Here is a 17,264-nt window from a genome sequence, read left to right on the forward strand (position 1 = left end):
GGGAGGGTCACTCCGCTTCAAGGTGCCCGAGTCAACGCTGATGGACTGCCAGCGACGTGAGTGCTCGGGGCGAGGCCTGGCGCGTGGCACTACCCAAGAGCGAAGGGATTCTAGACGAAGACTCCTTTAAAAATGCACAGTCACTTCATGGTGTCGGTGCCGATAATTAAAGTAGTGTCGATAGGTAGGTTTAGATACGTCACCCAGCTTGATCGATCTCGAGGAAAAGGTGTCATTGCTCAACTATCAGGGCAGTGTTAATGGGGGAAGCCATCCACTTGATTCTCAGTTACCTAATCAGAGAAAACCACACCAGAATAAAGGCTAGAAGAGAAAGGTGTTCACAGTGAGGGGATGTTCTGTGTTGGTGTCATCCCATAGAGTGCCTGCGTTTGGCTGACAGGCTTCTAAAATATATCTAATGCGACTAGGAAAAAAAGTGTTTTTTGTTTTTGTTTTTAATTACCTTAATTTAAATGTGTGGAGCTGGGTGTCTGGTGACCATTCTGTCAGATATTACATATTTGGAAACGTACTTCAGTGTTCCCTAGGAAATTTCTAAATTATACGGTATTTGAATTAGATATTTTAAACTTTTGAGTTTCTAGGGCCTCCTCAGGGAATTGAAATCAAATAATAGATGTGAAATGTTTTTGTTCAGTTTGGTCTTGTTTTCCTGTTGCTGTTTCTAACTTCAGGAAAACACGTGAAGGTATCTTGGTGCTACGATGATTTCTGGGAAGCAGGCTGATTGGCGAAATTTTGTCTTGCTCTCTCAGCACCTAACATTTTTATTTCAAAAGAAAGCTCCCAGATAGATTAAGAAAATCTATCTCAAGGGCCCTCCCTGGTGGCGCAGCGGGTTAAAGCACAGCACTGATAATCTGAAGCCGCTTTCACATGAGTTTGATTCCTGCCTGCCCCGGAGGTGACCACATGGCGAGCCAGACCTCTCCTGACCGCCCGCTGCTCTCCTCAGCAGTGTACCTTGTCGATCTGCCTGTTCTGCTCCCCACTCTGTCTCTGGTGAAGCCTCTCACCGCCCCTGAGCTTCTGGCCTGTACCCCAGCTCTTATAAGCATAAATAAATAAATCTTTAAAAAAAAAAGAAAATCTATCTCGAATTTAGAATTCATCAGAATATTTTTTTCTCTCATTCATTTATTCATTCAGTATTTTAGTTGACCTTGAACAGTAAAAATCAAGAAGTAATTTAAAAGGTGTTGGACGAGATAAAGTATTAGCCTCCATATAGAATAGTATGTGGATTATAAATTTATAGCTATTTACATTTTAATATAAATATGTAAATATGTTGTATGTAACACATACATGCTTTGTATATAAATATAAAATGTGCTTCATGTATTTGCAGGGATTTAAATAGTGGCGTTTAAACTGTGTTTCCAGTAGCAATGATGAATTTACAGAGCCTGGTCCCTGTTCAGGGTGAGGGTCCCAGGCAGTAGGTCCATGGTGTCTCCTGGTAAATCCAAACTATTTGGCTTCTGAGAAGCATAAACATAACCTTTAAAAAGTAAACAAAGGGAAGCTTTTGCTTGTTATTCATACCTCTGCAGATTGTATCACTTAATGAAACTCTTGGCTAGCTAGGTATTTTATTATATTCTGATAGTAGAACAGGATCTATTGTTGGTCTAGAAATTAGATAAAAATCTTAACTTTGACGTCGAATTGAATTTTTAAAATTTTAATAATACAGATCATGGTTTGTGGATTCAGCAAATAATTGAATACATTTTGCAGTTTATACATGCTGAGTATTTTGTTCTCTCTAGAACTGAAAGACAGCAAGCAAATTTTATCAATTACAAAGAACTTCAAGGTCGAGAATATTGGACCACTCCCGCTAACGGTGACATCCCTGAGAATTAATGGATATAATTGCCAAGGTTATGGATTCGAAGTGCTAGACTGTCATCCGTTTTCCCTCGACCCAAACACTTCCCGGGATATCAGCATTGTGTAAGCATCAGGTTTAAACCGCATTGAAATGTTGTGGTGCAATTAATATAGTACGAAGGGAGAGAACCTTTTCCATTGTTCAGACAGCTTTAGTTTAGCTCATAGAAGGAAGAAATGTTGCTGCTATTATGATTGTGTTTGTGCTTAAAACAATTGGGCCCTCTCTGGTGGCGCAGCAGGTTGGCAGCACACTAAGCCAAGAGTGGCCGCTTCAGTGAGAGTTTGATCCCTGCCCCGGAGGTGACCCACATGGCACACAGACCTCTCCTGACCCACCCGCTGCTCCCCTCAGCAGTGTACTTTGTCCATCTGCCTGTTCTGCTCCCCGCTCTGTCTCTGGTGAATCCTCTCACCGCCCCTACGCTTCTGGCCTGTACCCCAGTTCTGTATGCACAAATAAAAAAAAATTTAAAACAACAAAACAACAACAATTAAGTTTCACGAAGGTGAATCTTTCGTCAGGTTTACTCCAGACTTCACCTCTTCCTGGGTCATCCGGGAGCTGACCCTGGTCACTGCGGCTGACCTGGAGTTCCGCTTCACTCTCAACGTGACCCTCCCTCACCACCTGCTGCCCCTGTGTGCGGATGTGGTTCCTGGTCCCACCTGGGAGGAGTCGTTTTGGAGGCTCACGGTCTTCTTTGTCAGGTACACTCCCCCACCTTCTCGACTCTTCCCGCCCTGGGGGGAGAAGCCAAGTAATGTGTCAGTATCGCCACTGCCTGTGAATTAAACAGAACTTAGATGTCGTTGAGGACCTGGCATGCACGAAGTGGAGCGAGGGGTAGATGGCAAACGTGAGGACAGCCGCGGACTAATTGTAGGAGATTCTCGGGACCTGGAGGTGCAGATCGGTGGGGTTTTAATGCGGAAGGAGGTGTGCACACCACTCTTAGGGGCTCAGTGTACTGGCGATTTGACAGGAGACTAGAGCACCTCGTTCAGAGTGGGGGTCCCCCTGGAAGTGTCTTTAAAATTGGAATTGGAATGCCAGACTCAGAAATGCACCCATCTTAGAAGCTTAGATTTTTTAAAGTCTGTAAGAAGCACCAGCAGTGACAATGACGTGTATGTAGCTTCTAGGATTTTGAGGCCGCATCTTTGGCTGTTCCCGTCAGCCATTGCCTGCTCTTCTGTCAGAGTCAGGCTGTCTGACGTCAGTCTGAGGCAGGCAGGAGTGACCTTGTTGCTTTCTTCCGCAGTTTGTCCCTGTTCGGTGTGATTGTAATAGCCTTCCAGCAAGCACAGTATATTCTTATGGAATTCATGAAGGCGCGGCAGAGGCAAAATGCCAGCCCCTCTTCACAGCCAAGCAGTAGTCCCCTGGACGTCATGAGCCCCCATTCTCACAAGTAAGAATTCTTGCTCTGTGTGTGTGCGTGTGTGCCACGTCAGGACCTAGTGTGCAAACACGTGGAAACGTCCAGGCCTCCCTGGTGGCCTCGGGATTAAGTCTCAGCGCTCTCACAGCTGTCACTGCTGTAGCCTGAGTTCGATCCCCGGCCAGGGAGCTGACCCACAGGGCGCGGCAGACCTCTCCTGTCTCACCCGCTGCTCCCCTCAGCAGTGGATTTCAGTCAATCCACCTGTGCTGCTCCCCACTCTGTCTCTGGTGAGTCCTCTCAACCCCACAAATCAGATAACACGTAAAATAAAAAAGAAGGAAACGTACTCCACCTTCATACACACAGGACTGATCACAGCCTCTTTCTCAACAGTGTGGTAGAGTATGACTTGCTTTGCCTTTATATAGTAAATGTTTTTCCTTCTTGAATTCAGAAGCAATTGCAAGAACTTTCTTGACACCTACAGCCCGCCTGATAAAGGCAGAGGGAAAAGCTGCCTTCCGGTGAACACCCCACAGAGCAGGATCCAGAATGCCGCCAAGAGGAGCCCAGCCACCTACGGGCACCCCCAGAAGAAACACAAGTGCTCGGTCTACTACAGTAAGCACAAGAGCAGCACGTCCGTCCCCAGCGGCGCCCCCGCCACGGCTGAGGAGAAGCAGACCTTGGTGCTGGGTGGCCCGCTGGCTGCCACTAAAGGGGACATGGGCGCCGAGGTGACCGGGGAGAGCTGGGTGGACTTCAGATACGCCAGTGGCCTCGACATCAACCTGCAGAAGGACCTCGCCCTTCCCAAAAACTTACTGAGTAAAGAAGAAAACACCCTGAAAGCCGCCGTTGCTGTCAGTAGTACTTCTTCAGAATGCCACATGAAGGAGGGAATACAGACATGTATGTTTCCTAAGGAAACGGACCTTAAACATTCAGAAAACACAGCAGAGCTCAAGGGAGAGCTCTCTCCTCTGAAGACCCCTAAGAAAATACCTGAAAACCATTCGCCCAGAAATTCACCTCCATTCCAGTCAGACTTGCCAGAAATTTCCAGGAAGAATAACGGTAATCATTTCTTCCCTCCTCCTTGATGATGTTTGCCTCCGGTCTGTTTAGAGGGACTCGTCGGCACGCCCGGCTCTGGTGCTGGTGTGCAAGCACCTCTGGGGTGACGCGGCGTGACTGTGGCCAAGGGATGATGTTGAAATAGAGGTTTCCGTGATGAAAGTTCAGGACAAGGCGCCGCCTTTTAGAATGTCGTCATAGCTGAGTTGACATCTTGTGAGCGTTGGCGTTAGAGAGGGGGTGACTGTCATTTTATTGTCAGGCGGCTGTGGCTCCCTAGTCTTCATTAGTTTTGATCGTGGCTTTCCAGACTCTTTGCAAAAATGAATCAGCCCAGGAAATGTTTCCAACTAAACCACCCGACCAGTTTCTATATTTAACAGCGGCCACCAGCGCGTGTTCCCGGGCCCTGGTGCTTCTCTAGTTGTGTGTCCTGTCGTTAAACGAAGACAGCTGTTCTCATGTAAATGATGAAATTGCATGAAAATTAATTCTATGCCAGCACTTAATGAAAACGCCAGCAAAACTAGACCAGGAGGGCTCCCCACAAATAAAATTGTCACGCAGCCTTACCTGTTCCCTTTGGCCTCTGGCGTAAGAGCCTGTGAGAATTGTTGCTCATTCTGAACACTTTGATTTCTGTACTGGGAAGAGTCATACCATGGAGGTCTTTCAAGCGAAAAGTCAGTTACCGCTGATCTTCCTTGAAGCATCCAAACATAACTTTGTTTCTCACTCCATGACATTGTAGGGAAGATACAGAAAGGTTAGGGGTTGACCAATTCCAGTGAAGCCTTTATATTTAGGAGAATCCCCAGATTGACTTTCGGCATGTTCTGTAATAGGGCATTCCCAGTTTTGAAGACAGGTGGCCCCTGGCTGGGGCATGCACCCACCTTCCTGCTGTGTCTGAGCTGCTCACGCCAGCTCCGTGGCGGGCGTGGTCTCCTGTCGCAGGACCAAACCCCGCCCGTGTCCTCTGCACAATGCATCCAGCCACGTGTTCAGAGGACATCAGAGCTGAGCCTGCCCTGCGGTGTTGGGTGGGGAGAAAAGTGGGGACCTCGCGTTTCTTTTCTGTTCCCCAGGACTCGCTAAGACCCAGCCTGCAAGACACCCAAGAAGGGCGTGAGTCCTGTAGGCGCTTCCTTGCTTTGTATGTCAGTGCGGCCCGAGCAGTGTTTGCCAGAGGCTGAAGTGACACAAGCTTATTTCCATTTGTGGGGACATGTCCTTGTCGAGGGACTTCCTGGCGGTCCCTGGCGTCCATCCTATTATGTTTGAATAAACGTGCCCGGCCTGCGCACTGTGGGGGTGCCTTGGCCACATCCTGGTACCTGCAAGTAGTTAAAGTAGAGGCGTGGGCCCAAAGTGCAGCATCAGAGGGTGTGAATTTGTGTTTCGGGAGCTTCTCCTGGTCCTATACTTGCCGCTTAGCGCCCTCAGCTCGGCCTGCAGGCCTGGGAAGGGCACGTCAGCGGGTGGCAGCGTAGCTCAGAGCTCTCAGACATGGGTCTTGCTGCACTTCAGCGAAGCCACACCTGCCCTGCCCGTGTCTCCTGCCTGTGCTGATTCCTGGTGTGTTCCTGAGGTGAATGCAAACCGTCTCGCTGCAGGGGCCATTTTCCAGCTGCTTTTGGCTGGGTCAGCAGCCTCTGAATGGCACCAGGCTGGCTTGTCAGACCCAGAGGGAGCTGGTGACAGGGCCTGGCTGTTCCGCCTGGTTCAGAGGGGTGTTCCCGCCCTGCCCTGTGGGTTTCTGTCCAGAATGGCTATGGCGGGAGGGTCCCCACAGGGGCAACCGCTCACTGGCTTGTATTCTTCTGTCCTGTCTTTTGGGTCACAGCACCATTCTAGAAAATAGCAAAGAGGCTAAAGAGTAAACAAACTGCCTGCCATCCAATTTGAAACACTTTAATTGATTTTTTTTTAAAAATAAGAAAGGACTGAGAAATTCAGGGAAGATAATTTGTAGTACGCAGATAGGATTTGGAGTTGTTGTTTTTCCTAAATAACATTAAGAGTCCTGGGTTCCTCTATGCAATTTTAAAGGAAAGCACTATAATAAATTGCCAGGGTGACCCTATGTGAAAAAATGCTCAAAGGAAAAAAAAACCATACAAGTAAGAACCTGCCAGATTTCTCACTCTAACTTTGAGCAGTTCTTTTTTTTTTTTTTTTAAAGCAATTTCCTGCGCAAAAAGCAGCCTCTTTCCAACTGCAGATCCTTTCCAGAATGTGAAGAAAACACACAGCTCCAGTCTGAATCTGCCAGCCTGGGGGCCAGGGTCCCGGGCCCCATCAGGTTGCTCCCTGGGTGACCCAACAGAGTCAGATGCCTCCCTCATGTGTTTGCCACATTCTGGCCATTATCCTCAAGTTGCCTGAATGTTCCATGGAAGCAGGCTAGTGATAAGATTGCCTTTGGGAGAGCGCCGGGGGCGGTGGGGGAGGGCTGTCCTCTAACTGTGCTGGCATGGCTTTCTTACCACGGCTCGAGGGCTGGAGAATCACTGACCACTGCCCGTCCTTTTTTCTTCTTCCTCACACTGCTAGTGGGTCTGGCGCCAGCTCATTGTCCTGCCAAGAAGCACAGAATAATTTCTTAACTACAGGAAACATGTCTCATCCCTGTCCTCTTTTCTTCCTGTATTCCATCATCAGATGGACTGTCCCAGAAATGAAGTCTGTGACAGACTTTTCAGTGGTCTGGTTTCACACTTGTTTCTTGGCGTCAACCTGTCGGGCAACCGTGAAGTGGCTACGTGCTTTCAAGTACTGGCTACGTGTCCATCTCTCCTGACCATCTGACAGGAGTGGAGCTTTGCTCCTAATGTGAACGACCTTTTGCAATACGTCTCTCTCTCTCTTTATCACTATTTATATCTTGCATTTTAGTTTGTGATCAGAATAACGGAGATTCAGAATTATAGCTAAAGACAGATGGTGGCCGGCCTCAGTCCAGAGGAATAGTTAGCAAAATACTCGAGATTCTTCCTTGTTTTTCGCTTACAGTCATGTAAAAGATAATAAACCCACACACTGAATAACAACTGTGCCTTGAAATTAGCATTGTATGGAAGTTTTCACTGAATGAAACAGATCCCTCCAGAATTTTGGACATAACACTATTTGCAGAAAGTTGAAAAATAGCCTCATTACTTACCAATGCTAGTAACTTGAAGATCTAGCAGTTTTAGCAGTTTACTTGAAATAGATGAGTGGATTGGATGCAACAAAACTTTAAGAGGATTCTAGCAAGCTTACTTGTTCCTCAGTGTTTTTTTTTGTTTTTTTTTTTTTAAAGATTTATTTATTTGTGCATACAGAACTGGGGTACAGGCCAGAGGCTCAGGGGCGGTGAGAGGCTTCACCGGAGACAGAGTGGGGAGCAGAACAGTCAGATCGACGAAGTCCACTGCTGAGGGGAGCAGCGGGCGGGTCAGGAGAGGTCTGCCACGCCATGTGGTCACCTCCGGGGCAGGCGGGAATCGAACTCATGCGGAAGCGGCTTTTAGATTCTCAGTGCTGTGCTTTAACCCGCTGCGCCACCAGGGAGGGCCAGTGTTTTGTTTTTTCTTCGTGGCTCAAGCACTGAGCCCTGTAAGAAAAGCAATAGGTTAGCCTGCAGGTAACTGTGCTAAACACAGGGTAATATGGGTCAGTCCCACCTTTAAAGTGAACTCAACACTCAGAGTATTTCTACATCCTTGACTGTTGTCATGTTAAAAGTTCTCAAAGATCCAATAAGAAGCTTGTTATTAGACTCATTTTATCGTTTGCCCTGATTCTTGGCCCCACAGAAGACATGGCTGCATTTCTAGCAGTCTGGGCTTCCCTTCGCTTGTGGAGTGGCCCAGTGTTAGATATTAAATCTAGATCCTTCCTAAGAAAACTTTGATGACTCATACTTCCAGTGCTGTATTCTTGGCCAGAAGAAAACTTATGGAAATACATTTTCTCGTGGATTAAAGACTCCAGGACGAAAGCAGTGACACATTTTTGGAGGAGAGTATCTGTGTCTGTTTCATATCCAGGGCTTCCAGAATCCACAGCGGTATCTTTTTTTCTGACTCCTTTTTCTGTTCCGGACCGTGTGTCTCACACTCTTGGCAGCTTCTTTTGCTCATTCACAGTGTTGGATATTTTCCTGTGAGGACGTCTTACAGCCCACTGGTGTCGCTGAAGGAAATGAGTTTCCAAAGTGTTCTCTGCAGCTAGAATGCTGTTTAGTTTTGACATGTTGAAGGCGGGAGTAGTAGTGATTCTCGCAGGAATGCTCCTAGTTCAGCAATGTACAGATTTGAAGGAGATTTGAAACCACCCTCTGAATAAGGCACTTCTAAGCCATCCAGAGAGATGGCAGACTTTCCCAGGAGGGCAGAAATTCCTGGGATCTCCCTTAATCGCCTTTGATGCTGATACTTTCAAAACTCTACTGATAAAGTTATTTGTAGTTTTTTAAGGAAGCGGTTGATAAGAACAGGTCTGCCCTGGACTCCAGAGCCTTCTTAAGTCTGCCCCAATACCACCAAAGATGAAGTGTTCTTCACCACACCCTGTGATACTTTATTGCATCTAGCCAGGAGATTACTGGTCCATGTTCATCCTGGGGCATTTGGAGCCAAGACCTTGAGTTAGTGTTGGGACAGGGCCGCCTTTCTGAAGGTGCCGCTCTAGCTACGTGGAGTTACAGGGTGCCAGCCTACCTGCCCGCCCAGCCTTGGGTGGCTGTCATTCTGCAATTCCCTGTTCACAAAATAAAGGTGTGCTTAGCTTAGAAGAGTCCTGTTATCATTCTTAAAAGTATGTGTCTTGCTCTGAGTGAGTTTAACTGATAGTTTCAGAATTCCAGAATCAACAGGGGTTTGACGGGCCTTTCCATTGTGTGGGGTACATGGGGTGCGTGTCTGGCCTGCTCAGCCCCCTGCAGTACCCCTGGGAGCCTCCACTGAGCTCTGCTCCAGCTTCATCTCGCCAGCCTGGGCCTGCTGAGCTGTGGGGTGTGCACAGGGGACCCCTGAACTCTCAGCTGGCAGCGATCATAGACAAGGGGGTCGCAGGGAAGAAAGGGAAGAGAGCAATGAATTAGAATTCAGAATCAGTTCTGAATTAGGAGGCTGAGGCCAGTTACTGCAGCTTTATAGTTGTTCTGCTTTTGTCAGGTAAAGGGTAGAAGAAAAACTGAATGAAATCACTGGCAAGAAGCTGGGCAAGTGTCGATGGCCGACGAGGGTTCTCCCAACACCTCTGTACATGGACCAGCTACGGGCCTCATGCTCAGGACCGCCCCGCACCAGCCCCTGTCCTGGGCCCGTTACAGGTCCTTGGGATTCATGGCCCAGATGGTCAGGCAGGGTGGACCGAGAAGTGGAATCTTCATTTCATAAATGAGGAAATTGAAGTTCAGGCAACTGACAGACTTATTTTAATCATACAGTTAACTAGCAGTGTAGTTAACTACAGTTAACTACAGTTAACTAGTCACTAGCAGAACCAAGCCCCTCCCCTCAGTGCCCACCCCAATTCTGGGGGAAAAATACTATGATGAAATATGGATAATGTAAAATTTTCCATTTTTAGGGATAAAACAGTGCCGCTCAGTGCGCTCGCACTGCTGCACCGCCATCCTCCTTCCCAGAACTTTCCATCACCCCGAACAGGAGCTCTGGACCAACAAGCCCCGTCCTGTGTGTTCCACTTGCCGCCTGCTGCCCCCTCGGCTGCCCTGGAGGGCAGTCAGGCCAGTGCAGTGGTGTATGGCCGAGCTTCCTGCGGCTGGCTGATTGCCCTTCATTTAATGTCCGCACGGTTCATCCCATGTTGATGCAGGTAGCAGGATTTCGCACCTTTTTTCCCTCTTGTTTTTGAGTGTACCATTCTGGAGCATCAAATATATTCACATTGTTGTGTGAAGAGCAGTTCCTTAGTGAAAGCTGAGTTGATGGATGTTGCAGGCTACATAGACCACGTTTGGTTCACGTGTCCTGTGTCCGTGGATATGTGGGTTGTCTCTGCCTTCGGGCTCTCAACAGTGACCCGTGGGGCTCCCCTCCAGCCCTTTACTCCTCAACTACACAACTCTTTTAATACAAATGGATTTTCCCATGTAAACAAAACACACTTTGATAGTGCAGCTCTCAGAAACAACCCTTCAGTCTAAATCTGTCTAAATCTAAATCTCATTAAATCTAATGAAATTGTTTGGCATAGGGAAGAGATTAATTCATCTATGGGGGGCCCATGAGTGGAAGTAATTAGCTTGAAATGGAATTCTTTTTATTTATTCAAGGAAATCACCAGCAAGTGCCAGTCAAGAATGAAACAGACAGTTGTGAAAGTTTGAGAAAGAGTGACTCAAAGTCTTCCTCAGAAAAGAAGATTCATAAAGCATCAAAAGAAGACATATGTTCTGAGAAGCAGGACATACCGTCATTAGAGGTCTGTATACTTTTTTTCTTGCCTCTTAAAAGGAACCAACCCATTTTTAGGGCTCATCGTGCACCTACAAAGAAGAGGGTTTCTTGCACTCAGATCTATATCGGTAACTGATGAGTTTGGTTGCCCACTAAGTGTGTCCTAACAGGAGGTGTCACTCTGGAAGCTGGGCGGGCAGGGGAGAGGCCCATGAGTAGAGAGGGACAGAGGAAACGCCAGAAGGACTTCTCAGCACCTGCCTGTACCTGGGAGAGCAGCCATCTTTTCTTACATCACAATTCACAAAAATAATTCCATGGTTTCTTTTTGTTTGTTTTTTTTTTAAGATTTATTTATTTATGCATACAGAACTGGGGTGCCGACCAGAAGTACAGGGGCAGTGAGAGGTTTCACCAGAGACAGAGCAGAGAGCAGAACAGGCGGACTGATGAAGTGCACTGCTGAGGGGAGCAGCGGGCGGGTCAGGAGAGGTCTGCTGAGCCATGTGGGTCAGCTCCGGGGAGGGGATCGAACTCACACTGAAGTGGCTGCAGCCAGCTTACGGTGCTGAGTCCTAACCCCTTGCGCCACGAGGGAGGGCCCGGCAGTCAGTCATTTCTTCTGTGACTGACTCCCGTCCCAGCCTTAAAGCCCTGCTAATGCACTTTCCATTTCACTGTTCATTTGGAGAAAATCATCCCCAATAAACACATTCCCAAGTGCAGTGCTTAATGTTTGTTTTTCTTGTACATTCTTAGGGGCTAACTTTGCAGTTTAGAAAATTGTGTAAGTCTGTCTATAGTGCATGGAGAACATTCCTCTGCAGTTATTGGCAGAGTCGGTTGACGCCCAGATTTCGGAGCCACAGATGAAACTTTAACCCTAGCCCTGTTTATTTTCTTTTAAGTAGATTTTTCTCTCTTAGAAAAGGAATTCATGATTACTATAGAAGCATAAGGCAGGAGGGAGAAAGTGCTATACAAAACACACCCCTTTTTACATGATTCTGTCTTGTTTCTTTTTTATGCAGATTTTTCAAGCTCCGGATCGTTATCATGTGTGTATGTGGCTTTGCTGTAGGGCTAGAGTTCTACACTTTTCTCACAGTAGAAATTGAGTGGGGAGGGTGTGTTCAGTGGATCTGGAACATTCTGGCATTTAATGATGCCCTAATCAAAACCATCTGCCTGCAGCTGGACATTAAAGTCTTTTGCAAGTTTTCAGAAGACCAGCCTTCTGAAGAGGCGGTGAAATGAGCCAGTATTTCTGCTCTTTGTGAGATGTGAGCCCAAGGGCCCGTAGAGGAGGACTCTGAATGAGGGGGTTGTCTCTCTGAGGTTGCAGGAGACATTTGCCTCCTGAAAGATCTGACACCCCTCAGAGAGTAGTTGTTGTTCTTAAGTTCTAGAGTGTCATTGTGGGTGTTCCCTCCACTGACCCACTGACTGTGCTCACTGCAGGTTGGTAGAAGGAAGAGAAAGAATTAGAGATCTGAGCTACTTTAAAATTTAATATGGGCCCCTCTGGTGGCCTGGGGTGAAGTCTTGGCTCTATCACCCCGTGGCCTGAGTTTGATCCCCGGCCAGAGAACTGACCTCCATGGTGCGACACACCTCCCCTGACCCGCTGCTCCCCTCAGCAGTGTGTTCAGTAGATCTGCCCGTTCTGCTCCCCACTCTGTCTCTGGTGACTCCCCTCCACCCCTGCCACCTCTGGCCTACACCCCATTTCTTCTATGTTTAAAAAAAAAAAGACTATAGAAATACAGTTTTTTAGAGTAGACGAATCTCCCATCCCTTGGACGACTTAACAGACCATGCCTAACATTTAACACAGGGAAAAGGCCAAATGAAAATAATCACTACCCATCTGCAGGTAGAAATAACAGGTCTCATTAAAGAGACCACATGCCACACATTGCAGAAGCCTTTCTTAGAAACACTAAGTATGTTCTTGCCTATTTTACTCAGAGATCTTAACGTAGTCTGGAGCATTCTGGACACTTGGCCATTGTCCTGTCCATCTATAGGCAAATAAACACATGTGCCGGTTGTTGGTGTGTGTGGAGCTTTTTCCTGCTTTTCCTTGTGTTATCGTCCTCGTGGGGCCCAGAAGCCCTCGGGGGGCTTTGTTCCTCCGACCACACGTTGGCCGCAGATGGTTTTCCTTTTCAGCTCCTTTAGGGTTTTACGGGCGCCCCCGGTTTTGTGTGTCCTTTTCTTTGTGTGAATTTGACGGAAGTAGAGCAGGAACGGAAGTGACAACACGTTGGGGCTGAGAAATGTAGGTTGGGCGTCCGGCTGCGGGGTGCCTGCGAGCAGGAGCAGGTTGTCCTCCCAAGGCCAAAACCAGAGACGGGCTCTTTACTCCTACTGAGCTGATCGGAGCCTTTACGAAAAGTGCTTTTTTTCTCTCTAGCAAGAAGATCCTTATAAGAAGAAGAAACTTCAGGAGAAAAAAGAAGGACAGTTACAAACTTTGAATTGGACTAAAAATCGAACTTGTAGGAAAAACAAGAAAAGAGGCGTGGCTCAGGCCCTAAGGTGAGTGGCTGCTGGGTGGCTGCTCGGCGCCCGGCCAGCGCTGGCCTCGTGCTGAGATTTCACAACCAGCCGGTGGCTTTCAGTCTTCCGTTATGGCACATCCCCCAGATCACGTGAGTGGAGATGCTTATATTTTGAGATAAGAGCCTGATCTTAAACGAACATGTTCCGTAATGGTTTTAAGGATGTCAGAAATGCCTCCAAGGGAAGCCATTTTTAAAGTTTCACGGTAGAATGTTGCAGTGTGCAGGATGCTGAGGAGGTTTAGAGGCTCCACACGCAGGGGCTTTCGCTTCCCCTGGGAGGTCCTGGGCCATTCATCTGTGCAGCAGTTTCTGCAGGAAACCCTGGACTGCAGGCACAGACCCTCCCCAGGTGGGCTCCTGGGCTCCTAAGGACAGTCGCCCATCATGGAACCTGGGCCCAGCCCTGCAGGAGGGCTGCCCTCAGGGCTGCGGGGGACTAAGTGGTCTCCGAGTTCCTTCCAGCTCTGAGAGGGCGACAGCCTCATTGGTACAGCCCTCCCTCCATCCTCATAGTGTCCCCGCCCCCCGCGAGAGAAACCTCAAGTTGTTCCAAGGGCCTGTGTATGCTCTGAGAAGTCGCGTGGAAAGCAAATATGTATGCATTCATGCTAAAAGATGGAAATGATTTTCTGGGCTCTTCCAGGCCTTCTGAACAGAGTGAATTGAAGCTTGTAGGCAGCGAATTTGAAAGGTCTGAGCCGAGCGGTGACGTGGCCGTGGGGAACTGGTGTATCCAGGAAGATGCCGGGGAAGCGTGTAAAGCAGACGCTGGCCTGGGAGGCAGCTCCCCTGTGGCACAGGGCGAGGCAGGTACGTGTCTGTGCTGAGCCGCGGGCAGCGCTGCTGGTGGAGTCTTGGTGTCCTCGAGGAAACGACCCTGTGAGAGAGAAGCGGCTTCTCCAGCGCTGTGGCTGGACGGATGACTCGGCTCCCTCAGGCCGGGCGGAGGCTGCCCGGATGAGTGAAGAGGCTAAGAGTCCTCCGAGCCCGGGCACCTTGAGCCACCCTCTCCTGAACTCCAGCCATTCTCCATCCCCCGATGCAGACTGCAGAGAAATAATGGGCATTTGCTCTAGACAGGACTCCCTTGCTGAAAAGGGGTGTAAAGGACGGCCAGGTGAGAACACTGCCACCCCACACCTGCGCCAGGTAGTTCTATCGCATCAGCTGCCGCTGCACCCGAGGACTGTGGGGCGGTGTCCCTGGGAGTGGGAGATGGGGGCTGCCCCCAGGCTAGGCCCGGAAGGGGATAAAGAGCCATTGAAGTGGGGTACAGCGTGGGGCATCATAACTTCCAGCCCACACCTGCTTCCCAGGCACAGCGTGTGGCGTCAGAGCCCGCGAGCCGCCAGGGCCGCTGCTCCCATCCGTTCACTCTTCACTGCCTGGACGCGTGCGCTGCTCTCTGGCCTTGCGGTTCTTCCCACTCACACACTAGGCCCTCTTGATGGAATTCTTTTTTTTTTTTTTTTAAAGTTTTATTTATTTGTGCATACAGAACTGGGGTACAGGCCAGAGGCTCAGGGGCGGTGAGAGGCTTCACCAGAGACAGAGTGGGGAGCAGAACAGGCAGATCGACGAAGTACACTGCTGAGGGGAGCAGCGGGCGGGTCAGGAGAGGTCTGCCTCGCCATGTGGTCACCTCCGGGGCAGGCAGCAGGCGGGAATCGAACTCATGCGGAAGCGGCTTCAGATTCTCAGTGCTGTGCTTTAACCCGCTGCGCCACCAGGGAGGGTCCTTGATGGAATTCTTAATCCGGGAAATTACTACAGATCTCCAGCCCAGTGGAATAGTCTGATTTTCTTAAATAGCGATGTTAGTTCCAGGACTGTTTTTATTTACTTATTTAAATTTTTAAGATCTATTTATTACATCATCCTTCATGTTTGTACAATGTATGATTTCCCTGTGAAATTCCCACCACCAGTGCCCCCGGGCACCATCACCGTGGTCCCTTGTGCTCTTCCCACCCTGTCCTGACCCTTCTCTGCTCTCCCTACCGAATGCCTTTATCTGTGGTTGCCTGATGGTTTTGATTTCTCCTTTATTATAGTTACATTTTTCCCACTGATCCCTTATTTGATTCCTCTACATTCCTCCTATAAGTGAGACCATTCACTATTTTTCTTCTTTCTCATTTACTTCACTGAACATACTCCCTTCCAGCTCCATCCATGTTGCTGCAAAGGGCATGATTTCATCCTTCTTGATTGCTGAGTAATATTCCACCAGAACTGTTTTTAGGTCATCATTGGCATTAGCTGTGCCTAAAACAAGTGCAGTTGCCCCTCCCACAGACTGTAGACATGCCCCCCCCCCCAGCTCCTAACTGTGCTGTCATTAATTCCAGTTCTTTCTTCTCGAGGGAGGGGCCTGGTGCCTTCATCACGCTGTGGCCTCTCTCCTTTCGCTGGAAATGGCGTGGACCTTGACAATGGTTATGGAACCCTGGCTGCTCGGTGAGGGTCAGCGGTCTCTCTCTTCCCACAGAGGGTTTCTACCAGAAGCCGGGGAAGCAGTGTGCGGAGAAGGCCTGCTCGGACTCCAGCTCGGACTGCAGCAGCTCCTCAGGCAGCTCCTCGGGCAGCTCCTCGGGCAGCGTGCGCACCAGCAGGGGCAGCTGGGGCAGTGCCAGCAGCCTCGAAGGGGACAAGAAGCCCGAGGCCGGGCCCCAGCACTGCCCGCCAGCTGGTGAGTCCGGCAGAGCCTGGGGCCACACCAGGACCCTCCTCTGTGCTTGGGGCGCGAGGGACACTGGGCTCCCTGGCTTTCCTCTCCCCTCCTCCCTCCTGTCCCGCCGCCGTCATCTGCATCCACGTGAGTGTCTGTCCTCAAAACAGTGCAGCTGGCGTCCACATTCATTTTCCCACTTTCAATTGTCTGTGTTATTGTTTTTGTTATTATTGTGGTAGAGTTTAAATAACACAAAATTTACTATTTTAACTTTTTTGTTTTTAAGATTTATTTATTTATGTGTACGGAACTGGGGTACAAGCCAGAGGTCTGGGGGTGAGAGGATTCACCAGAGACAATGTGGGGAGCAAGACAGGCCGACTGACGAAGCACACTGCTGAGGGGAGCAGCGGGCGGGTCAGGAGAGGTCTGCCGCGCCATGTGGTCACCTCCGGGGCGGGAATCGAACTCATGCTGAAGTGGCTTTAGTTTCTTAGTGCTTTAACTTGCTGCACCTCCAGGGAGGGCCCTACTGTGATTTTCAACACCAGAAACCTTTAACCTAAAGATCACGAGGCAGCGAGGCTGAGAAATTCACACTGGTGACCCTTGCTGTTGCCAGGCAGGCTGACCCTGCTGCGGTGAGGCCAGGGCGGGCAGGTGTCCTTGGGCCTACTGACATGTGCAGACCTGGGCACACCAGCAGGTGTCTGAGTGAGTCGTGTCTCCTCCCTGAGCTCAACTCTTTCCCCGCCAGTCTCTGGTCCCCATCTCCTGCTGCTTATGTGACAAGAGGGACATTCTCTCAGGAGCCTCTGGGTCCTCTTTGGTCTCCTCACACCCATTGTACTGCAGAGGGTCCTGGTTTAGTAGCCATAAAGCTAGCCAGTGTGCCCACCGACATCAGTGTTTCTGGGGCTTTTCTCATTGTCCACCGGCCTCCCCAGAGTTCTTGTAGACGTCTGGCGACCCCCTAAAACACTACCCCTGAAAGACATTGCGCACTTGCTTGCTCCTCACAGTATGCTTTGTGTGTAAATCAATTTTCTCGGCCCCCCCAAGAAGCAAGCCAGCCCGCCCCATGGGGACCCGGGGGCCTGGGTCAGGGGCGTGGATGGGCTGTCTGCCTGACCCGGGCATGCTTTTCCTGGAAGAGAAGGTGGCTTCCCTGGCTCCAGCAAGTCCATCTCCACCCACCACTGAAGACAGTTTTTCT

The 17,264-nt window shown here is 49.3% G+C and overlaps 1 protein-coding gene across 1 annotated transcript in view; it reads left to right on the forward strand.

Annotated features, from left to right (window-relative positions):
* Nucleotides 1-17,264, forward strand: part of KIAA0922 (KIAA0922 ortholog) — a 125,351-nt gene that overhangs the window by 101,057 nt on the left and 7,030 nt on the right. The window contains exons 20-28 of the mRNA XM_004685206.2: nt 6-56; nt 1,800-1,986; nt 2,449-2,634; nt 3,189-3,338; nt 3,766-4,388; nt 10,681-10,829; nt 13,224-13,348; nt 14,018-14,184; nt 15,866-16,066. Coding sequence (XP_004685263.1) covers nt 6-56; nt 1,800-1,986; nt 2,449-2,634; nt 3,189-3,338; nt 3,766-4,388; nt 10,681-10,829; nt 13,224-13,348; nt 14,018-14,184; nt 15,866-16,066 — 1,839 coding nt within the window. The remainder of the gene's footprint in view (nt 1-5; nt 57-1,799; nt 1,987-2,448; nt 2,635-3,188; nt 3,339-3,765; nt 4,389-10,680; nt 10,830-13,223; nt 13,349-14,017; nt 14,185-15,865; nt 16,067-17,264) is intronic.

The sequence above is a fragment of the Condylura cristata genome, unplaced genomic scaffold (genome assembly GCF_000260355.1).
Source record: "Condylura cristata isolate star-nosed mole 26May11 unplaced genomic scaffold, ConCri1.0 scaffold00018, whole genome shotgun sequence".
Taxonomy (NCBI): domain Eukaryota; kingdom Metazoa; phylum Chordata; class Mammalia; order Eulipotyphla; family Talpidae; genus Condylura; species Condylura cristata.